At 40.2% G+C, this 22,160-nt stretch overlaps 2 protein-coding genes and 2 long non-coding RNA genes across 9 annotated transcripts; 3 read left to right on the top strand and 1 right to left on the bottom strand.

Moving 5' to 3' along the window:
• Nucleotides 1-2,365: 2,365 nt before the first annotated feature.
• On the top strand, nucleotides 2,366-5,300 carry LOC112274870 (uncharacterized). Of its 2 annotated transcripts, XR_012216404.2 has the most exons (6): nucleotides 2,374-3,137; nucleotides 3,293-3,423; nucleotides 3,648-3,981; nucleotides 4,091-4,586; nucleotides 4,818-4,865; nucleotides 5,197-5,300. It is a non-coding gene; the product is annotated as an uncharacterized LOC112274870 (long non-coding RNA). The 2 variants fall into 2 exon arrangements; XR_002967532.3 differs by lacking the exons at nucleotides 4,818-4,865; nucleotides 5,197-5,300 and having other exon boundaries at nucleotides 2,366-3,137; nucleotides 4,091-4,579.
• Nucleotides 5,301-6,493: 1,193 nt separating this feature from the next.
• Nucleotides 6,494-7,259, bottom strand: LOC149986622 (uncharacterized). The gene is made up of 2 exons (XR_016500074.1): nucleotides 6,954-7,259; nucleotides 6,494-6,662 (listed from the first exon to the last, which is right to left on the bottom strand). It is a non-coding gene; the product is annotated as an uncharacterized LOC149986622 (long non-coding RNA).
• Nucleotides 7,260-10,088: 2,829 nt separating this feature from the next.
• Nucleotides 10,089-15,700, top strand: LOC112274887 (putative protein phosphatase 2C 46). 4 transcript variants are annotated; one of them, XR_016500045.1, is made up of 5 exons: nucleotides 10,464-10,544; nucleotides 10,854-10,916; nucleotides 12,484-14,483; nucleotides 14,748-14,909; nucleotides 15,355-15,700. XR_016500045.1 is itself a non-coding variant. In XM_090246221.1 (3 exons), exon 3 carries the CDS (start codon nucleotides 12,819-12,821, stop codon nucleotides 13,947-13,949), a length of 1,131 nt encoding a protein of 376 aa, XP_090102347.1. In that variant the 5' UTR covers nucleotides 10,089-10,229; nucleotides 10,854-10,911; nucleotides 12,484-12,818; the 3' UTR covers nucleotides 13,950-14,708. The 4 variants fall into 4 exon arrangements, 3 of the variants coding, with proteins under 3 accessions (XP_090102347.1, XP_024360498.1, XP_024360499.1); XM_090246221.1 differs by lacking the exons at nucleotides 10,464-10,544; nucleotides 14,748-14,909; nucleotides 15,355-15,700 and adding an exon at nucleotides 10,089-10,229 and having other exon boundaries at nucleotides 10,854-10,911; nucleotides 12,484-14,708; XM_024504730.3 differs by lacking the exons at nucleotides 14,748-14,909; nucleotides 15,355-15,700 and having other exon boundaries at nucleotides 10,854-10,911; nucleotides 12,484-14,708.
• Nucleotides 15,701-19,787: 4,087 nt separating this feature from the next.
• On the top strand, nucleotides 19,788-21,950 carry LOC112274888 (thioredoxin H-type). Of its 2 annotated transcripts, none has more exons than XM_024504734.3 (6): nucleotides 19,788-19,852; nucleotides 20,286-20,383; nucleotides 20,579-20,708; nucleotides 21,005-21,111; nucleotides 21,272-21,394; nucleotides 21,553-21,950. In XM_024504734.3, exons 1-6 carry the CDS (start codon nucleotides 19,834-19,836, stop codon nucleotides 21,688-21,690), a joined length of 615 nt encoding a protein of 204 aa, XP_024360502.1. In that variant the 5' UTR covers nucleotides 19,788-19,833; the 3' UTR covers nucleotides 21,691-21,950. The 2 variants fall into 2 exon arrangements, with proteins under 2 accessions (XP_024360502.1, XP_024360500.1); XM_024504732.3 differs by having other exon boundaries at nucleotides 19,788-20,030.
• Nucleotides 21,951-22,160: the final 210 nt, after the last annotated feature.

The raw sequence follows: 22,160 nt of genomic DNA, 5'->3' as shown, positions 1-22,160 counted from the left end.
AACCCAACAATCACTCACCTCAAATTTGATTATATTGCTATAATTTTACACAATTTTGCTTTCATGTGAATGTTTTCTTCTTCACATTGAGTATCTACATAACTATAATCCAAATACAATACATTTTTATATATTTTTCAAAATATTTTATCATCTTTGAGACATTTTTTATAAAATTCCTTACAATCAATCTAAGTTGCACTGTTTTTGCACTCCTCCACAATTTTTGGTACCCAAAGCAGCGAAGCAAAAACCAAAGAACAGCCTCTCAGGAGCTTCACAACCAAAAAGAAAAATAAAACTCGTGAACGAATGAAATTCTAAACGGATGAAAAAATGAATGAATTACTCGCGTAAATGGATGGACATATAGATGGATGAATAAGTGGATGAATGCGTATAGTGGATGATGGATGGATCTTCTTGGGGCGGCGACAACGAGGAGGGTAAGGGAGCTGCTACCGTCGTTGCTTGCGCTTGGAGCTGGACCTGGCAGCAGGAGGAGGAGGGGGAGCACGAGGAGTCGCAATGTGGACTCCTCCTCCGCCATGGCGATGGCCCTGCGCCCAATGCATGTGGCGCTGCTTCCAATCGATCTGGGGGTTGTGCTTCTCCAGCCACGACAAGCCAAGCACGACGGTGTACGAGGATTTGATCACATTGAAGCTCACCAGACTCCGGTGCCCATCCCCAAGCACCACCTCCACGGGATGTGTCTCGTGCGTGACCATGCCCGACGAGATGTGGCTGCCGTCGGCGATCTCCACGTTCGCTGGGGTCAACTTCGTCACCACCGGCAGACCCAGCTCCTTCACTGCCTTCTGATCGATGAAGCACGACGACGCTCCCGAGTCCAGCAGCGCGACCATGTGATGCTTCCGATGGTCGCACCCTATGGTCACTGGGATCGCGAACGGCCTCACGGCGGTTGAGGTCACCATGCTCAGATTCAGCTTCGTCTTCGCTGTGGCCTGCCGCGTTGTGGGGCCTCGTTCCTCACTGCCCTGGCAACAATCTAGTCCTAGTTTTTCTGGGTCCATGCCACTATGCGCATGTATTTCGAAACTGTAGTAAGGCTACCAATTCGCTGCACTGTGCAGCTCGGGTCTGCAAAATCCAAAGCGTGACTGAGCTAGACTCCGTGGATACTTTCGGTTCCTCCAACTGGTTTTTCTAGGAATTTATTATCATACAATTAACACTTAACCCCCTAGCGAAATCCTGCTTTTTCCCTGTATTTTTATTTCAAGACTGTAACGTAATGAACACTACCTGACTTGCAGATTTTGACAAATGGACGATGACACAAGTAAAGGAACGCCCTCTGAATACTAGAATATATTGCTCCCAGTTGTGTCGAAGCCATCGTTCAGACCCACATGTAGGAATCGTGAAAAACCATGCCATGCAGTCTGATATGTTTTCCAGGTGCCTCTGAATGGGAACCTATACACGTCCTAGATTGTTAATGTAAACGGTCCTTTTTCATTTCGATCTATTTTTGGAAAGATAAATATCTAATATTGGAAATCATTTTGGGATATTCTTTTTCCCAAAGGAAAAGAGATGGTATTGGTCACGATATGTATATATATATATATATATATATAAATATAAATATTGTTTGTTTGTCTGTTTGTTTTTCCTCCTGTCGTGCAGGGTTCAGCTTTACAAAGTGTTTGTTAAATTTGTTATACAAAAGAATTGTAAGTTTGACTTGTGATTTTGAAAAAGGTTGTACTATCACTATATCTATCTTCTCAATCATTAAGAATAATAAATGATGTACATTGTTTTGGATGAAAATTACATTTAATTTTTGCAACTATTCTTTCTTGTTAAAATTTACATCTTAATTTTTTTGTATATAATAATAATAATACTTTTTCATTTTAATATTTTGCAGCAGTTTGCTATTAAGTTGTTTTTTGTATTTTATATAGAATATAATTGAAAAAATATATAATAATTAAAATTTTATAGTAATATATACATAAATATATTTTTATTTATTTTTATTTAGATAAGAAAGCAACAAATTCAACTCTAGTGTACCAATGAAATTTATGTAATTGTAAGATAAGACAAATAAATACATTTTAGTAAATTTTTTTGAAGCTTTTTTCTTCTTTCTTCTATTATAAGATTGTTTTGTAATGTCTTTTTATGTGCATAGAAATGTGCTAGCTTTTTTAAAAAAATCATCATTATCATAAACATTTGTAACAGATTGGTAATTTGTAATATTTTTAGTCGTCTTATTTTAACTTTAGCTATTTAACTTTTTCCATTTAATTTATCTTTCTAGGATCCTTTTTAATTTTTTTTTTGATAGTTTCTTGTTATATTTAAATACATAGATAATTGATATAAATAATTTCAAATTTTTCTACAAAGATAATATCATTGAAATTAGCCATTCAAACCACTGGTTTAAGTGGCACGTACCTGATATTATAAAACCCATTTATTATTAAACCATCAAATGAGAACACAAATCACATGATTTCCTAGAAGAGTCACAGCCTCATGGACAACATCTGTGCCTTAACCAATCATATTAAAACCATAGTAAATTTAAACAATGAAATGTGACATTATTTACAACAATAAAGTTTTGTAGCCCTTGCGGTCCTAGTCCATGAAGCCCAGTCCGTGCCAAGCTCGAAGTTTTTCAGAGGCTGCTCAGTTGTGATTAGTGCTCGTTGTCGCTGAAGTTGCCAGCTCCGAGCATCTTCGTTAGATTTCATGAAGTGGAGTCTGAGGGAGAGTTCGCTTGTTGATGAATTTGTCAGCTGAGCTATGGCAGAACATCACACCCATGTCGATGCAAGGAGGTTTTTTTTTGCTTCAATGGGCTTACTGGGTCCTTCACTGTTGTCGAGTTTTTAGGTTTGTCACCGATATTGAGTTGCTTCATGAGGAATGGATTTGTGGGGGGGGCAAGCTTCTGTATATGGAAGCCATGAACTTGTCGTTGTAATCCGTAAACCCCAAATCTGTAGAAGACGAGGTGAGGAAGTAATCAAGAGAGGGGGATGTGGCAGTGTGGGATGAACAGGCTTCCGCTTTCCAATGGAGTCTTGTTCACTTGTCACGGATTTCTTGACTGGATGCATTCTTGGAACGCCGTCCAGGTTGTCTTTTGCCAACAATGCTTCTAGATCTGAATATCTGACTGCTTTTTTTTTATGTTTCGGCAGTTGTTTCCACGTTGTCTTGGTTTTCACAAGTGGAGGTGGTGAATGATCGTATTGTTCTTAAAAGCAGAGCTTGGTTGTGGATGCTGTAGGTTGTACAAAAGAGGTTTTAGACGAATATTGGAGAGTGGACATGGGTAGACCCTATCTGGGTTGTAGTTCACGCTTTGATCAACAAACACTCGAAAAATAGAATGCAGGAGACGCCGAATTGTTTTAAAAGGTATGGCGCATTATTTTACCAGGCTTCTCCATCAGGAGCCCTTAGGTGACATGACTTTGGAGATTAAACTTCCTTTGCTCGTTCATTGATTAAGTTATGCTGAGCAGGTTGTTTTGCTTTCAATTGTGCAATTTACTATGATTAAAAACGGTTTGTTTCGAGTCATCGCTCTGGAACGTACATGTTGCTTTGTTTGTTGCCGGCGCTTGAACGATTTGAAGCAGATTTTGAGCAGGCACAGAGTATTTTCACTGGAAAAGAACCAGGAAACAAGTGAAAGCAACATTCAAGCACGAAGTGTAGGTGAATTAGATACGCCCAGCTGATGGTCTTGGCCACAAAACATAAGGTCTCTGATGATACTCAAATCTTACAAGGTGTCACTGTGTTTTTTGGAAGTACAGTCATGTAGTACATAATGCTACTAGTCATGTAGCTGGGCCCTTGCAATCTCAACACTATCGAGACATCATTGAAAGCACAAAAGGATGATGATGAAGAAAATAGGTTGGCACTCTATTAGTAAATGCTGAAAAAGATGAAATAACCAACAATCAGGTCAGTTTTTTTCCTGGAAAAGTTTGAGAGGAGATTTTGTGAAGCCCCTGTAGACTTGTCGAAAGTTGTGACGAAATGCTTAATGCTAATGTGCAAGGTGCTGCTGCAGAGGGTTGGAACACAAGTCGTAACCGAGAACTTCTACGAACTATGAACTCCATGTGAACACGATTGTTTTTGATCAGGTGGACATAGCGGGAGAACTGAATCTGCATCTAGAACCGTTGTTTCTATTCGTCAGTCGAGAGAATCATCATCAGTCAATTGACGGTTAAATTGCCTCGGGAAGTATTGAATGGGTAGTGCCGATGAACAACGACCAGGTCTGAAGTGTGAAGTTTGGCTGTCTCAAACAAGTTTTCTGTGGGGCAAACAGTTTGAAAGAAAAATTGTCTTGTAATTGCGCATTCGAGGGGCTTATCCGTGATCAGTGACAGTGAGCTTCAAGGGCTTCATCAAAGGTGGCTAGGCTCTGAGATGGACTAGTTGGAGAGGAGGATGTCAAAAACTCCATATTTCATTCTTATCATGTCAAAGCTTCACCATCGCCTTCAGCAATCTCTTAATTAGCAATTCGAAGATATCTCTTTCTCACTAAGATGCGGGTGTGTATCAATAGGTCAACTAGTCTGATCAAACCATTCTATGCTTCATGACCAAGAATCTCAGATAATTTTGTTCAACTTGGAAATAAGAGTACGAGATTCAAAAGTGAGAGCTCATAAGATGATTCTGTTAATTCAAAAAAATAAAATAAAAAATCATAAACAACCTCATACTTAGATTCGTCTTCTCTTTTTCTGGATAAACTACTGCTGATCGATTCGTCTATACAGAATTCTTTGGCAATGAACGTTCCGATCAACTTCTCATGCACACTCAAGGTCACAAGCTTCGTAAACTTCATAGAATTGCTTGTGCCCATCGCTTCATGGTTTCCATTTCAGCGAACTTATTTGATGCGTTTAACACACACATAAAATAGGCTAACAAATAATTTTCCATTTTAAAACCTACAGCTATCATGCCAAACCCACGAAGCTGTTTGGTACATTCTGGTAGCTTGTCATGTCAAGCATCTGACTCAGCTGATTGCAGGTTTCCTTCTCAACCAAGGATTGTATCGCTGGCACTGCTGCTTGTATGAGAACTTAAAAAAACATTCTGGTGCCTAAAAATATATTTGAGTGTTAACCTGAATTAGTTTTTTTGTAGGTTTGCCTGAACATCTGGGCCTTCTTGACTATTATCTGGGCACTGTACCTGCATCCACCTTAGAAACGAGGCAGCTTTTCTGCAGAAAAAGCGATGAGGTTGTTGACATGGATAATTTGATCAAACTCTGAATGCCCACGGATGTTGGCGAAAGAGCTCTAGGAGATCTTTACATCTGAAAGCTAGAGAAGGAACTCACAGGTCATTTTCTGGACCAGTGTTTTGAAAGCTTATCTTCCTGTTCCAACCAATCGTACAGACTCTGGGCTTGTGCAGCCCCAGTTTCGCAAAAAATTAGGCACAGCTCATTTCCTTGCGATCTACACTTCCTTAAAGCCATGGTTGCAACTTGTGAGGGAATGAGCTCACGGACGCAAACAATATTTCAAGCAGTGGACCTGTTTGTTGTACTCTCACATCAGGTTTGCCAATGTTGACATCTCTTTCCTTCAGCTTGGACAACTAAAATAGCATTCGCTGACGCACCCTACGACCATTACTTGTACCGAATTGACATTTGTTCAAGATGCCATGTGTTTCGTGAGTTTGAAGGAAGGTGATAACTTGCATTGCAGACTAAATCGTGGACGAGGTTTAAAGACTAAGCCCTTGATTGACTGCTGCTTAAACAGACCAAGTCGAAGCTTACAAAGTGAACTGCCTCAACTAATTACTGAGCTTTCTTCTTATCCAGGAATTAGTAAACTATGAATGAAGAGGTAAAGCCATTAGTATTGAGTGAATATACTTATATATATATATATATATACACACACACACAAACACACATTTATATATACACAAAAAAAGCTTTGTAAGTGTGACATTTGACTGTCCTCTGCAAAAGTAGTCAACATCCCACTGTAACCTCCTTTAAGTCCAATTGACACGGAACATATGAGTCGTCCTTTGTAGTTACATGATGATATCTACGATGTGGATTAATGTCATATAAAGCAAAGCTAAGACCAATGACAGAGATGGAGCTTCATCATTGGTAGTAAATGAACACAGAGCGTAAGGACTCACTGGATATCAATGTCTTTCCCACCAAGTCATCTATCTCCTCTCCATTCTCCACCCTGATTGAACCTTAAGACATAATTGTTTTGCTTTAAGGTTCAGAATGAGCACCGCACGGATAACTTGCTTGGAAAAGTATGCTTTTAGCCTAGGCACATGGAACTCAAGCGCTGCGCAACGAGAAAGTGAAAAAGGAAGGACTCTGGTCCCTATTTCCCCTTTTGAACCTTTCGGGATTGCACATACTAGTAACATGGGCAGAAAAATCCTTCAGTTCTTTTTTATTTTTGTTTTTGTTTTGTTTTGTTTTTTTTTTTTTTTTAACTTTGAAAGAGAAATTCACGCAACTCTGATTCAACCCTGCAAGTCAATAGTGCAAAAGCAGGGGAAATCACCAACAAAACGAAACGAATGAGGATCCACCTTCAAGGTTCGGTTTCCATCTGCACGACAAGAAAATTCAGCACAGTGTTCAGCGACTGCCATTCTAAGCCAGGGAAAACATTGATTTAAGGCCCCTTGGTCGGTTACATGCCAGGGGGAAGCATCACACACAACTCAAACACGATCGAAAGCCATCAGGCAACGAGTGCAACTGAAAGTTTTCCCCATCCCCTTCCCAAGGGGACGTTCGAAACGGCTTCCGCAGAAGCTGGCATTCAAGTGCATGCTTCAATAAAGAAAAAGCCCATGCGAGAGGGAGGAGCAGACGTGCTTGACTGAAATGCAATTACCGATCGATATTGAAGTCAGCGCGGATCACAAGTCAACTGCGGTGATCCAAGCACTGAAAAAAAGCCATCTCCACCACCGCAACGAAGGTTTTACACACAAATCTCCAGAACCATGATCTCGAAGCTCAACAACACCACCGTAAGAAAGTCAGCTTTACAAGTAAAACACAAAAATAAACACAACTGCAGAGTACAGTAAGGCTGCATCCCTGCATGACCCAGCTACTGAAATTCCCTCAGCATGTGAATGTAGCCCCATTTAGTTGACCGGCGACTATGGCCAGCAACGTGAAGATTGAACGGTTCTTCGGTGACGCTCCATCGCCCACAGCAACGCTTTTAGGTTTCGGTCCACTTGTAAGGATGGATGAACAGTGTTGTCGATGAATGAATTGGTACGTTGGGCATTGGATGATTTCTGTTCCACAATCGTAGAGGTTGTTTCCCTTAAGGACAAAAATCATATCCAACAAATAAATCATTATATAATCCTACCATGTCATGACCATTTTTTTATTTTTATTTTTCAACTCTTATTTTAATTGATTGCTCACATTCCTAGCAAAAGACTCTCTTCATATAACACTTGTACAATATACTGGAGATCCTTCTATGTATTTAATTTCTGTAAATTTCGAAAGTAAAAAACCAAACCCAAGAATAGGTTTTAAGTTTATATTTGTGGAACTGAGCTAATTTTAACCTTAGTTTAACAGCCATGTTATTTTCAGCACTTAACACTAATCTCCATATCTTGTGTGTAAAGTTTACTTGTTTCTTCGTGGAATTAGGGCTTCATTCACTGTGAGGTCTCCACACTAATGGCAAGGAGGTCCTCCATCTCACCCTCCTTCCATTGATCCCAGTTTTGTACAAAGCAAGGCAAAGCCAAGCAAAAGATATGCAAAGGGGTAGTAACTTATTTGTCTTCTTTGTCTTCTACTTCTCCAATTGTCCTGAACTTTAGATACATATCAACAACACATGGAAAAAGGATAAAGCTTCTTTTTGGCCCCACTAGAAAACACTTCTAAACATGGGCTTTTGAGCCTCATCTCCCTTGATGGGTACCATTGTCCTCCCTCCATCCATGTCTCACTTTACCTTTTGGTGGTTACTATGGAATAACCTCAAAATTCCTAAATTAAACCATTAAATAAATAGTAATAATAATAATAATAATAATAACAAAGTTTGCAAATAGAGAGTGCACATTGCTATTTTATTGACTCAAATACCTTTTTTTTCTAGCTTTTTGTGTAATCAACTTGGTAGAAATCATGTTATTAGTGCTTGGTCAAGTGTATGCATATTATTTAGCTTTGTAATTCGTGTGAATTTCTTCTTTTGTATACTCACTGCAAGCTTTATTTGAAAAAATAAGTAAAAAATAAAAAATAAAAAATCCAAATGATTCTCTTAACATGCCTTTCATGACACATCTCCTCAACTGTAAAAGTAGCCATTACTCTTTGTGAATCCAACTCCCAATGGCCTACTTAAATTTTGTCAACCCTACAGCTTAGACATGCATCAAAGGTCAAAAAAAAAATGAAGATAAAAATAAATTATAAAAAGAAGAAAGTAAAATGATACAGTGATTGTGACCATTTTTTCTTTATTTTTGTAATTTTTTGTATTTTTTTTTGTATTTTTTGAAATATTCTTCTTGATGACTTAGTCTTTTTCCAACAAAACTCATCTCTCACAACTTGCTCACATAAAGTACATATTCTGCTGTAGAACATACACCACTTGTTCATGAACAGTTATGGTTCTCAACTTTGATGGATTTCTAAAATAGATTGATCAATGACTGAGTTTAAAGCTTTCTTTCAATTTACAATTGATCCCAATTGTCCACGACTCTCAGAAAATGAATGTAAGTTTTTTCCTATTAAAAAAAGGGCCACAAAATGCATGTGAGACCCATTCCTTAGGGTAAAAGTAGGAGGCATTGGTCCCTTTATCCATATCAATTGTGTTTAGAATGTGGGAACTTGTCCTCCCTAACCAAGTATGCTTGTGGGGTTCAGTTGTGGAACACATAAACATTTGATATGTATGTGGGGACATGTTCCACTTTGGTAGCTTTGGAAGGTTCTAGACCCAAAATCTAGAAGAACATGAAGAAGTGTAGACATCGAGGGTGAGGACCCACAAACTGTCCAAATCCCTCAGCCTATTGATTATAACCCTCCAGTAAATTTAAAATATTTTTGTTCCTTCAAGGAACCAGTCTCACCATAAATTTTTTCTTCAAATCATATATTATACATAAACCAGAGTGTTTTCTTGTGTGTTGTTTGTTATGGTCAATGTAGAAGTAGATCTGTTAATGTGATTCTGAATCTGTGAGCTAAACCCACTTGTACATGTCCATGCTTCTATTGGTTGGTTGATTGATTGATTGGTTGGCTGTCAAGATAAACTGGCTCTGTGTGTGGATTGTGAACTCTTGTGTAGTGTGGGTAGTTGTCATTGCAATGATCCACTACAAAAAGAATGATTCTTGAGGAATAAAACAAGTACACACACATATATATATATATATATATATATATATATAATATTATATGTTTGCGTGTGTTTGAAAGTAATGAAGGAGATATGGATTTAATGTGGGTGCAGAGTCATGCATGAGAAACAAGCAATGAGGTTGAGGCATCAAAGTTGAATAAATAAAACTAACAATAAAAACAAAAACAAAAAACAGAAGAAGAAAAGAACAGGAAATCAACTCATGTTGGTACCGAATTATTAATCAACATATACCTGGAAATTGCCAATTAAACTCACTCCACAGATTTTAACAAACTTCCCAAACAGCAAAGAGAAATGGATATCAAAAAACACAAGTTGCTTCAAGTGCTCAAATGATAATAGTAATTAAAAAAGGAAATAAAAATTTACTAAAAAAGTGCAAAAATTCCCAACTGGAGGAGATGAGATTTCAAATGTCCCCCAAAAAAATATATGAGAGGAATGTCTTCGCGGACAATTCCCACCCTGGAGGCGAAGCTGATCTACCAAGGCAACGAACGAACAAACGAACGAACGAACGAACGAACAAAGTGATGGACGAACGAAGAAGGAACGAAGGGCGACAGAAGGAGTTGATGTCGAGCTCCGTCGTGGGTACAAACGAGCGGTACTAGCGGAGCGCAGGCGGAGGCCGAGAAGGGAGAGAGGGTGTGTTTTCTGGAGGAGGAAGCGGAAAATCCTCATTGTGGAGGGAGAGAAAAAGTGGGCCACCACGAGGCGTGGCGGCTCACGGTTAGCAATTTCCCCGTCTTCTGTGCAATGCTCTAACCGTAGCCAACGTTATTTTATCTGAACATTTTTGGGTTTGGGAAGGGTTGGGTTAGTTTCGTCGCCTGTGCCATGTCCGTCACTCTTCTCACTCTTTTGCCGCATTCCCGTTCCACTTCGTATCGTCACCAGGGTGCCTGCCCTCCCTTTGCTTTATCACAGTGCTCCTGCGCGCCTTCTCGGCTCACTCTCACTTGCGAAAGCAAGCGAGTGACTGGGGAGAGTATGAGCGAGAACGAGATTTTTGTGGGTTCTGGCTACTTGGTTGCATCTGGGCATGTGAGTATGATGGTGGCTCTGAGTGAACCCCTTAGTGAATTTGGAGTGAGGTTGTTGTAGTTGGAGTCGTGTTTTGAGGAGGAATTTTGAGTTCGCGAGGAATTTGGTTGGGGTAGTATGGGTTTCTTGACAGAGGGAGTTATTGAGATGAAGGTTGGTGTATCGATTTTAATGGGTTTGGTTCGAGTGAGAGAGAGAGAGAGAGAGGAGGTGAGTGGTTTGGGGTCTAGGGGTCTAGGGTTGTGGTATGAGGATGCCGGCCTTGTGTTCGGAACTAAAGTTGTGATGCGTGGGGGTTGTGCTGTGAAGGTTTCGTCTTGTGAGTGTTGGGAGTTTCGGGAGCTCTATTCGTCGGCTCTGGGAAGTGGTGAGGTAACCCGCGGAATGGATTCATGGCATGAAGCACTTTTTCTGTAGAGAAACGAGCGATGTGATGGGTCTGTGCGATTAGCAAGAGACTTGGTTGAGAGTCACCTCCATGCTAATGCACTAGTTCCGAGTGCACCACATCTTACCGGTGCTTCTTTTGAAAATGCTCAGAATTAGTCTACTTGTTCGTCATTAGCTTTTTAAGGTGTAGTTTTCGTTGGGGGGGGGGGATCTGATATTTCACTTCATTGTAATACCTGAGAATGTGCTGAAATTTTCAAGCGTAATTAGCCTTGTCGTGGAATGTGGATGTTAGCGTAATTAACAATGCACCCGATAATCTCACCACTGTTACATAATTTCGGGTGTTGGATACTCGAATTGGCAATCCGCTAAAAATCTTTGGTTTGAGATGATGTATGTGGAAGTCATAATAGAGCTGTGATAGGTTGCTCATATTCATGATGACATCAAGAAAATCGAGATTAAGAGTCATTAATCGATACCTGTAGCTTTAAAACAGTCCAAAGTTGAGATAGAATTTGGAACGGTTTCCCAAAACTTCGGACCTCGTCTATTCCCTGTGGCTCAGGGAGGTGGGAGCTCGTTTTTGTCACAGTTCAGTTGATGCTCTCAAGATTATATTTAGATTATTGTTGCGTTGTCTCTCTGGCTTGCTGGGAACGAGCATAGACATCACGATTCCGTGCTTGGTGTTTATAGGGTTCTCATCACGCGGACGTGAAATAACTAGTTGTCTAGAGTTTACAGTAAATGTAACCTCATTTAGTCTTTTCATGTCGCGAATACTTGGGTCGCGAGCAGTAATACTGGCGAGATTTTTTATGCTATTTTCACATGGGGTATCGTGAGTGTTGACCTCGGGTTTCGAACACCTACTAGTTTTCTCATCTGATACATCCGATTCCAGTTTATTCGCTGTGTGTTCTATTTAATCATACGAATCCTTGGCATATTCCTTTCAGTAAACTGGATAGCGCTGAGATGATTCTGTTTGCGAGTGCAACAATTTGGGCTTTGTGGATCGGTGATTGTGTTTTTGGTTGGTTTTACGTAGCCCCGGAACCAGCAGTCGAAGCTCCTTATCATTCGCTAGATGAAACGTTAACAATCTTTCGGCTTTGTTGTTGAGTGTGTATCGACAATTGTTGCATCCTGTAACGTAATTGTGGAAATAATGTTAAGGACGGAAAGAAGCTGAGTTTTGATATTGCTGTATTCCGCAACGCTTTCTTTACATCAGATATTTTTTGTAACTAATTTCGAAAGATGTTCTATTGACTACCTTTTCTAAACTTTAATGTTACTTTTCGAATCATTTGTCGGATACCTGCTCAATTGCTGATGTTCCACGTCAGCCCACTGGAAACTTTTTTCTTATTGAATTTTGGAGGACTTGGTGGAAGTGCAGACGCTCGCTTGTATGGTTGTATGAGTCTGCCGTCATGAACACCTTTTGTTTTCAAATTTCTTAGCTGAATCTTGCTCCTCTCTGGAAGGATTGTTTGCTAAAATTGAAACTGACCGTCACCCGCCCTTTGACGTACAGGTCTGTAGCTGAGATTGGACCTCTATTGACTGCCAGTTGCTTCTTGGGTGGATCGAATTACGGAGTGCCTGAACCAAAGACATTATTTGCGGACTTATAGTCTGGTTAGGAAACACAGCCAAGTGCTATGTGGCTGTGCAAGGGAATTTATGAGTAGAATTGTTTTTAAGAGGTGATTGATGGGAGAGGCAATGGGTGTTTCCAGCGATGGAGGCTAGAGGTGAGCCATTTGATTCAGGTCCTGAAATAGAATTGACGAATAAGTGACCTGGAGAGTTCATTAGGGTATGAACAGAATGAGCTACTAAGTTCCTGCAATGGGGGAGATGTGAGGGATGTTTGACTGGTTTGTGAAAATGGTGATGGCATGCTGGCGTCCTGTAAAGAGATACAGAAAGAGGCAGGATGGGACAGATCGTCAAGATCCATTGCTTTGGAGCAAGGATCTTTGTCCCCATGCCGTAGGGGAATTTTCATATGCAGTAGTTCAAGCCAATGCAATTTTGGAAGACATGAGCCAAGTTGAGTCCGGTTCTTTCGGCACATTTGTGGGTATCTATGATGGGCATGGAGGCCCTGAAGCTTCTCGTTGCATAAATGAATCTTTATTCAGTTTTGTACAGAAAAATACTGCGGACCAAGGAGGTATGTCATGCGACGTCCTCTGTAAAGCTTTCAAGGAGGTAGAGGACAAGTTCTTCGAGATAGTTCGGAAAGCTTGGGATGTTAAGCCGCAAATTGCCGCTGTTGGATCTTGTTGTTTGGTGGGAGCCATATGGGATTCCAAACTTTACGTCGCTAGTCTTGGAGATTCTCGAGCAGTTTTAGGTAGTTTTTCCCGAGATACTTCCCTTCCAGTGGCCAGGCAAATCTCGACGGAGCACAATGCAAGTATCGAGGCAATCCGGGAAGAGTTATTTGCGAAGCATGAAGATGATCCACAGATCGTGGTGCTGAAACACGGGGTGTGGCGTGTGAAAGGCATAATTCAAATTTCACGTTCAATTGGTGATTTTTACTTGAAGAGAGCTGAATTCAATCGGCCACCTCTCATAGCCCGGTTCCGGCTTCCAGAGCCTCTCAAAAGGCCTGTGATAAGCGCAGAGCCGGAGTGCAATGTCATCACACTAGGTCCTGATGACGAGTTCGTTATTTTTGCATCCGATGGCCTTTGGGAGCATTTGAGTAGCAAAGAGGCTGTCGACATTGTGTATAGTCAACCTCGGGCTGGAATTGCCAGGCGTTTGATCAAAGCTGCTCTGCAAAAGGCTGCTACTAAGCGTGAAATGCGATACTCTGATCTGAAGGGAATTGAGCGCGGGATACGACGACATTTTCATGATGATATTACTGTCGTGGTTCTCTATTTGGACACTAAGCTGCTCAACAAAGGTGGTAGCATTTCTAATCATGTTTCTGTGAAATGTGCAAATGACATGCCTAAAGGTGATAACCCCAGCCGTTAGCCAGCTCTAACGTAGACTTAGCTAGGCCCCGCTGAAGTGTCTTTATCAGGTTTTGCAAGTGCAACGCAATCAGCATTGTTACGAGGGGAAGGTCAGAAGACTGCATATTATTGGATTGGTCTCACAGAACTGCGCTGGGACCTTCAAAGAGCCATCATGCTATCCTTGAGTATTCACTGTGTTGAAATGGTAGACCCCAGTTGGGGAAATGGAGCGGCCCTGAACTATCGATATTATCATATCTCCTGGAATCATGTTAGTCTCTGCAGGTTCTAACAATTAAATGGTAAGGCTTAATTGATTTCCTTCTAAGCTGCTGAAGCGAACGGAATCAGAAGATGCGCGAGATGAATAGACAATGTTGGCTATATTTTCGCTCTTTTTGGGTGTGCCTTGAAATTGATTTTGCGAACATAGGCCTAATTTTTAGTAAGTTTTTATAGTATAATGATGTACACTTGGTTTCTCCCTGTGCATCACAAGTGTGTCGTGTGGCATTGAGGCCGTGCTGCTCCAACGGCAGCCCATTGTAAGGTTGGTAAGCTGGACCAGGAATCTTTGTTATAACTATGGACGAGTTTTCCTCTGCAGGGGATTCACTTGATTCCATCTGTTTCTGAACGGTTTACATTAGGTTCAGTAGGGATTGATTAGTGATACTTTTTTGTTGGTTAATATCATTACAGCTTGTCTCAGGATATTGCAGTTTATATCAGGTTTTCACCTCGTGAAGTGTGAAAGGGCACTGTATTTGCATGAGGAATTTTTTTCATGTTTCTGGCTGTGTAATTTTGTTAGTTAAGGTAATCTGCTTTGAAGCGGCTTTGGACTCCTCGACTACATGTCAATTCGATCTCGAATTTGGAAGCAGCGATGAGTGGTTTCTTCCAGTTTTTTGAAGTTTTCTCACGCCCCAGATGCGTATGTTAGTTTCAGATGGGATTGTCCAACGACCTCTAGGTGCGTGTGGTATTGTTTTCAAATGACTAGCTTCCTATATTTCGTCGTTGTCTTTGTGATGGGCATATATTGTTCACAGTTAGTTCATTGTCATATCATTGGTTGCATTAGGTCTAGATATTCACAAGCACATTTTATGGTAGCAAAGAATGATCATGACATAGTAGTGGACGTCATTTGGTCTGACCATTCCCGATTTCAGCTTTCTGCGACTTGTTTTTAGCCCAATAATTCAATCATGATAGCAATGAGATGGTGTACGGTATCCAACCGCTGCCTGCTTGCCTGACGTGGTCCGCCCTTAAAACACCCTAAGAATCGATAATTTGTCAAAGAATAAGCTTCTACTCTTACCAGTTTCTAGAACACTCGTCTCCACGATTCTTAGAGTACCAGTACCGTGTTCATACTTATGCCGAGCATTCTTGAACTGGTTGGCATTTAGGTTGTGCTGGTCTTCGGCGTTCCACCAGTTTCCCTTGCCATGGCTGCAAGCTGCAATTGAGGCCCTCACTTAACAAGCGTTCAACCTTAAGAATGTAAATGAAGTGATGAACGAGTAACGCTCTAGTCCAGGGGGCAATCGTTTCTTTGCGTAGCCCAATTGCTGCTGCTGCTCCACAAGCTGATGTAGATTCCCATGCCTTGATTGTTAAGTAAAAGGGTTCCTTTCGCCTTCTTGTTTTGAAAGGCACGGATCGGGACTGCGTGCACAGAGAGTTTGGAACCAGTTCAATGATTTTGTATTTAGTTTGAAATGTAAAATCAGATGTTGAAGGTTTAATTGAGAATCTGTATGTTTGTGGGGATGTGAGTGATTGAAAACTCACACAACGCTGCTCTAGTTAGATCGAACTAAACCGTTATCTTCTACCATGATTTTTCCTGCCATTTGCAAAGCATCCCAGTTAGCAGGATATAAGGTTGGCCCTTAAATATTACCTAAAATTTCGAAGTCCATTTCGTCGTGCACGTTTTACGACGAGTCGTCCTCTTCTGAAATCAACTGCACATGGCAACAAGTGATCAAATTATCTCCATCGATCGCCTATTCATTGACATAGCCTACGAACGTGATGGACATTGAACTGTGATGTACAGTTGTATTGGTAGCGAAGTTGAAGCAGAGGGAGTTAGCGTGTGTAAATCTTCTACAACGCATCGTTGGGCAGATATGGAAGGATTCCAGCAAGAGATGATGAGGCACCCACCTGGCATGGATAATTGTGTGCGCCGCGTCTGAGTAGGCAATTTAGATGAATCCGAATGGTGTCAACTAATCTTTAGTTAGAATCAACAATTCTGCTACAGCGAAAACCATCACAAGAGTGTATGGGTGCTCCCTCGAGCTCATGACGAATCCCGACAAGTGATGCCTATCTGCTTGAAAAGCATTTGAAGTAACTGTAGTTCCATCCCAACATTCAAAGACTTCTAGGCTAACTAAAACTAAGTTCACTGAATCCTGAACTGATCATTAGCACAGTACCTTGACATCCAGAAAGTGGGTACCAAGAAATGATAAGAATTTTCAAGTTTTTCTGCTCTTTGTATGTCAAATGAGTGTTGGAACGATGAGGCGAGCGATGGTAGATCGTGAAAAGGAGTTCTCTTCGAGTAACACATCATACTATAAAAAATAATGCCGGCATAACCGCAAAGTTTGAAATAATTCTTTTTAACACACATTCCACTCAAGGTCAAAAGCAATCTCTGGATGTCGAGAATGATTGTGGAATAGACATCCCATCAGTCGTTAGTTGTTTGTCGGAAGAGTTTATGCAAGACTTTAACGAACAGTTTCTGTCTTGGCTGTCGGTGGCATTTTACAGTTATGGAAATGACGTCACCTCGGATGAGGGTGATAACGATCCTCTGTCCGATGGGTAATGAGAGTCAGACAAAGCTCATGTGGGAAGCAATTCTTCTCTTCAACAGTTCGTGTGGGACGGACATCCACACGCTCTCTTTCTCTTCATGTGTAAAGATTTGGTGAGTGACTGGAATGGTTCGTGTCACCACGCCGATTATACTTTACACAGATGCAAGGGTTCCAGTAATTTATTTTCACAAGTCTGCGGATTCCGAAACTCGACTGAACCATGCGCATTGTTGCTATATCCGCAAAAGGTTTGTCAAACTGACATGAAATATCAGGTGGTTGGTAGTATCCACAAACATTTTCAATATGGCAGTCGGTTTCAAAGGGGAGAGTGCTGAGCGCGGTACTGGCTTCTGCCGTTATCACCTATGTGGTTTAGATTTTCGTACTCGATTTAACAATGTGGCTAGGTGGAAGTCATCCACTGCATTCTCATCACCAGGAAGCCTGTGTAGGCCATTGATGTTGTTCTCATTGCTGAGTACAGAACATAAGATGATGTTTAATGGTGGCTCCTCAAATTGCTTTCAATGTTTGTGAGATCTATGAATCAGAATTTCATGCACGCAATGGAAATTTTGTGTAGATTTAATATCGCCTAAGAATTTTCAAGTGGTAAGTCCAGTGTTGAATCTAGCGCTTCCTTCCCGCAATTTGATGGAGATACAAACCAAAACCAAAAATGTGCAAGGGTTCTCTTGCTCAGGCAACTTGTGAAATCGTCGTGCTATCATCAGAAGAGCCTGAGTTACAGCTGTTCGGATCATTCACAACAACCTTGAATAGTCTTTTGGGTAACAACGATTATCACCAACAGTCACTGGTTCTACGCAACGTAGAATTGAGCTGAAAGTAGTGGTGCAACAACAAGAGGAAATAAATCGATCCCCTCCAACGTTTTGTTTGCTTATGTGTTCGAAGGTTTATCCAAGTTTATACAGGACAGACACCATACATTTGTAAGCCACTTGGCGATTAACAGAGCACCATTGTCGACTTCTAGGAGGGAAACCTGGAGCTCATTACGGGTAGTACCGTAGTTTCAAATTCCAACGTCGTGTTATTTGATACATGAAAGACAGAAACGAAGCTACAGTTTGAAAGCGGCAGGTCAGCAGCATCAACCTTTGCGAGCACTTCCATACACGCGCGACGGGGTGTAATCGCGATGGATCCTTGATCACTGGAGTGAAGAAAAGGAGTATAACTCCGTAGCTGATAGCTGGATCAGTTGGCGTGTATCTCATGACTGAGAACGACTGACTGACTGACTGACTGAGAAAGTGAGTGAGTGAGTGAACTTGGGAGTGAGTGAGTGGGTTCTGCGACTGCAACACAGATAGTCGGTCGCACTTCCTTTCCTTTCATTTCCTCCCCCGACGACGGATCCAGACGAGTCTAGACCCACCAGCTTCGCCGCCACCCCGCGCTTCTTCTTCTTCTTCGCCGCCGACGATGCCACGCGTGGAGGCGCCCCTGATTTCCTTCTATAGCATCCACACACAATAACAAATCGAGGAAATAATAAAAATGTAAAAACATATAATAATAATAATAATAATAATAAATCGAAAAAAATATATATATATATACACAATCATATGATCAGTCTTTATTTTAATGCAGAAAATAGTCTTTTATGTCCAGTGTAAGATGACATATTTATACATATAAAAATAAATAAATAATACAACGTGTGTGGGAGAGAGGGGAGAGAGAGAGAGAGAGAGGAATAGAAGTAATAATATTGTATGATTTAATATAATTTATTTTATTTTTTTGAAGGTTCAAAGTGCTTACAAAAAAAAAAAAAAAAAAAAAAAAAAAAACTTTGCAAAAGGGATACTATGAAAGTGAATACAGTATTTTCTTGTTAATCATATTATTTTTTGCAAAAACATTATTAAATATTAGAGATTATTAGTCATTCGAGGTGATTGATTAAAAGTAGGATGGAAATCATCCTTGTCAAGGCTATCGTCCTGTAGTCCTATAGTCTTGGTTATTTGCTTTTGCCACGTGGTCTTGCTTTGTCCAATTATATATAACCGTGTGGCATGTGTTAATTATCTTCATTAGTTAATAAAATTCAGTATGTTATTTATTAAATTAAAAAATATATTTATCTATAACTTTGGAAATACATTTATCTTGTAATTGTGGAATTCTATTCAAGAAGTAAAACGTCTACATGAGATTTTTAATTACAACTATTTATAACACTAAATCAAAAAAATCCTTGAATTATACTAAATTAATACTTATTTGATCTTATTTTAAATCTAAAATTGTAGAGAGTAATAAAATATCAAGTACATGCTAGTAACAATTTATATATAAGAATCTATATATTTCATCTAAATGAATAAATAAATATAGGAGAATATTAAATGGACTCATGTTTTTACTAAATAAACCCATTTTTGATGATGAATGTGGTTGGTTTTTATTGGTTGTAGATCCAATAGTGGAGAAAGAAAACTAGAGATTATTTTTTATTTTTCATAATAGTTTAGATAGATGGATTGATTTAGTAAAAACTTGGATCTATTTAATATTCCCTTAAATATATAAATATAAAATTGAATATATTTTCCAAAACACAAAAAACTTGTTGAAAGTTTCAAACATTGAATATTGGTTGAAAAAAAGGTTTTTTTTTTTTTTTTTTTTTTTTTTTGGATATACAAAAATAAGAAACAACTTCTAAAAATTTCGATTTTGAACAAGTTACTCCAAGTAAGGCACTCGCTTGAAAAAATGAATAAATGCACAAATAAATACCCCAATAAATACAAAATAAGTAAACAACACAAAGAAGCAACCAAGACATGGATGTATTGCTATTGGTCTCAAGCTCAAAGAACTGTCCACACCAAGTGAACTCTAGAAGGGACGTTCGTCCAACGAACGAACGTCCTCGTTCGCCGTCCTCGTCGGCTTCGTCTTCGTCTTCATCGTGGTCCTTGCCTTCGTCTGCGCTTGCGATGGCGGGTGTTGTTGAATCATCGAGCTCTGTATTGATTGACCGATTTCGCAGCCATGGCGAACGTTCAAGGAGGTGGGTTTTGATTTGCATCGTCGCAGTTTCTACATACTTCGCATTTTTTTTTCTTGTTCGAAAAAGCAGCGGAAAGGGTATTAGTTTTTCTCTTTCGCACTAGATTAGGGTATGCCAATACTACAGACCCGTACGAGGCAATTTTGTAGTAGTTTGGATTGGAACGAATCGCTTGTAGGTGCGTTTCGTTTTGCAAATTGAAAACGCGTTGAGTTTGATCCTCGTGAAATCGATGAATTGATTGGTGAGAGGTGTCAATCGGAGCGATGCGTTTCATCTTTTCCTTTTTTTCCATTTTTGTGGAGGTTGCGCCTCTATGGCTTGAGTTAGTTTGTTGCATTTGTGCTTTGTAAATCTAGTCTCTGAATGGACCAGGGATTGAACATTCTTTTTTTCTGTCTTTGGTATGAATTTGTGGGAATGGTGTGAGCAGGGAACATGCGAGGGAAGCGTTCATCCATGAGCTTCATTCGGGATTTTGTAGTTGGAGCGTTCAATTTTGTACTCGCATTTTTGAAAACCATGTTCTCTGTAAGCCCTGCACACTAGTATATACGTTTCAATTTTGAAGAGAAGTATCTTCTTCATCTTTTATTTATATATTTATTTATGTTAATTTTTCGCTCTCTCTCTCTCTCTCTCTCTCTCTCTCTCTCTCTCTCTCTCTCTCTCTCTCTACCTCTCTGAGCTGCTGCTGTTAATAAGTGTCTCCAATTGGCATTGCAGATGGAAGCGCATCAGACATACGGAAACGCACGACCAGGGGCACCTACCCGTCCGTCCGGTGGTGTAGGTAGAGCCCCCGGAAGTGCGGCACCTCGTGGCACAACCAACGTGCACAGCTTATTTGATAGCAGTACGCTTCTGTGCCGTTTGTGTTCTGTTTTAAAGATGTGCCTTATCTTCTTTTTGAAAATGTCTTCTGATATGTAACCAGCTTACTATTTGGTCTTCTTATGATTTGTTTGCTTATTTTATCATTTTTATTGTTAGTTTATCATCACCAGGAATAGTGCAGTATTGAGACGATCACGTTTGTAAATATGTACTCATGCTAGGGGAGAGACATCTATTTGCAAAAGCTTTTGAAGCAAAGTGTAAAATTTAAGTTTTTGGTTTGGTATTAGCGTTGCTCATGTGGAGGTGTTGCAGGTTCTTCGGGTTCGGGGGTGAATGGAGATCATGGCAATGTTCACGTCGTCAATAGCAGGCGGGCTTGGCAGAGTAAGGTCAGCGAGGCCAACGCTGCTAGGAAAGTGGTAAGTTACGGTATGAACATATTTATAAAAAAAATTATGGCATGTATTCCCCCCCTGTAAGCGTTACTCATGTTGGGTCAGCTTGTTAGTGGTGTTTTTGGAGTAACTTTGTAAAATGACGAGGCTAATTTGGATGCTCTTTGTTTTTTCTGTGGGCCAGATTGTGGTGGACTTCACAGCATCTTGGTGCGGACCTTGCAAACTCATGGCTCCCGTCTTTGCAGAGTTGAGCAGGAGGTTTGGACAACTAATTTTTGTGAAGGTGGATGTTGATGAAGTTCAGGTACTCATTGCCTTCGTGTAAATGTGGATCAATACACAACTTCTCTCAATTCTTGTGATTGTGAAGCAATCTGTCTTTTCCTCGATATTCATCTCGTTTCCAAGTCTATCAAAATGGTAATTCAACTATTTCTTGCATTTCCCATCCCGCATGTACAGGAGGTTGCAGCTGAATACGATGTTCGCGCAATGCCCACTTTCTTATTCATCAAGGATGGCCAGCAAATCGATAAAGTTGTTGGAGCTGATAGGAATGATCTCGAGAGGAAGTGCAATAAGTATGCTACTAGTCGATGAGCATTGCAGATATGCTTATTGATCTTGGCAGTCATACATGTCCACAACTTTGGCACGGTATTAGTATCTGAGGGCCATGATACCGTTGTAAATATGGCATAACTATATCCAGCTAATTCGCATAATTGCCATTGTTTTCATGCTATTGGGGACGGTCCAGAACATGTGTGTATGGATCAATAAGACAGGACAAGTTTTAAAATTTAAAATTTTCATGTTTTTTTTCTTGTATTTTTATCAAATTCGAAATTCTTGTAGCATCTTCATTGTCAGAACGAGCTTTTCGTCACATTGATCGAGCAGGACGAAACTCTTACCTCAAAGTGAAAACTTATGATCGACTACGGTTGGGAGGGATTTCCGCTATCTCGAGTGATGAGAAATTAAATAATAATAAACGTCAATGCCAGCATGTTTTGGAGAACACTGTGCTGGTTCTGTTCTCAAGGGAGCTAGGTAATGTGGTCCAG

The sequence above is a fragment of the Physcomitrium patens genome, chromosome 22 (genome assembly GCF_059467195.1).
Source record: "Physcomitrium patens ecotype Gransden chromosome 22, ASM5946719v1, whole genome shotgun sequence".
Taxonomy (NCBI): domain Eukaryota; kingdom Viridiplantae; phylum Streptophyta; class Bryopsida; order Funariales; family Funariaceae; genus Physcomitrium; species Physcomitrium patens.
Note: the sequence above shows the minus strand (reverse complement) of the source record. Positions and strands in the feature narration are given on the sequence as shown.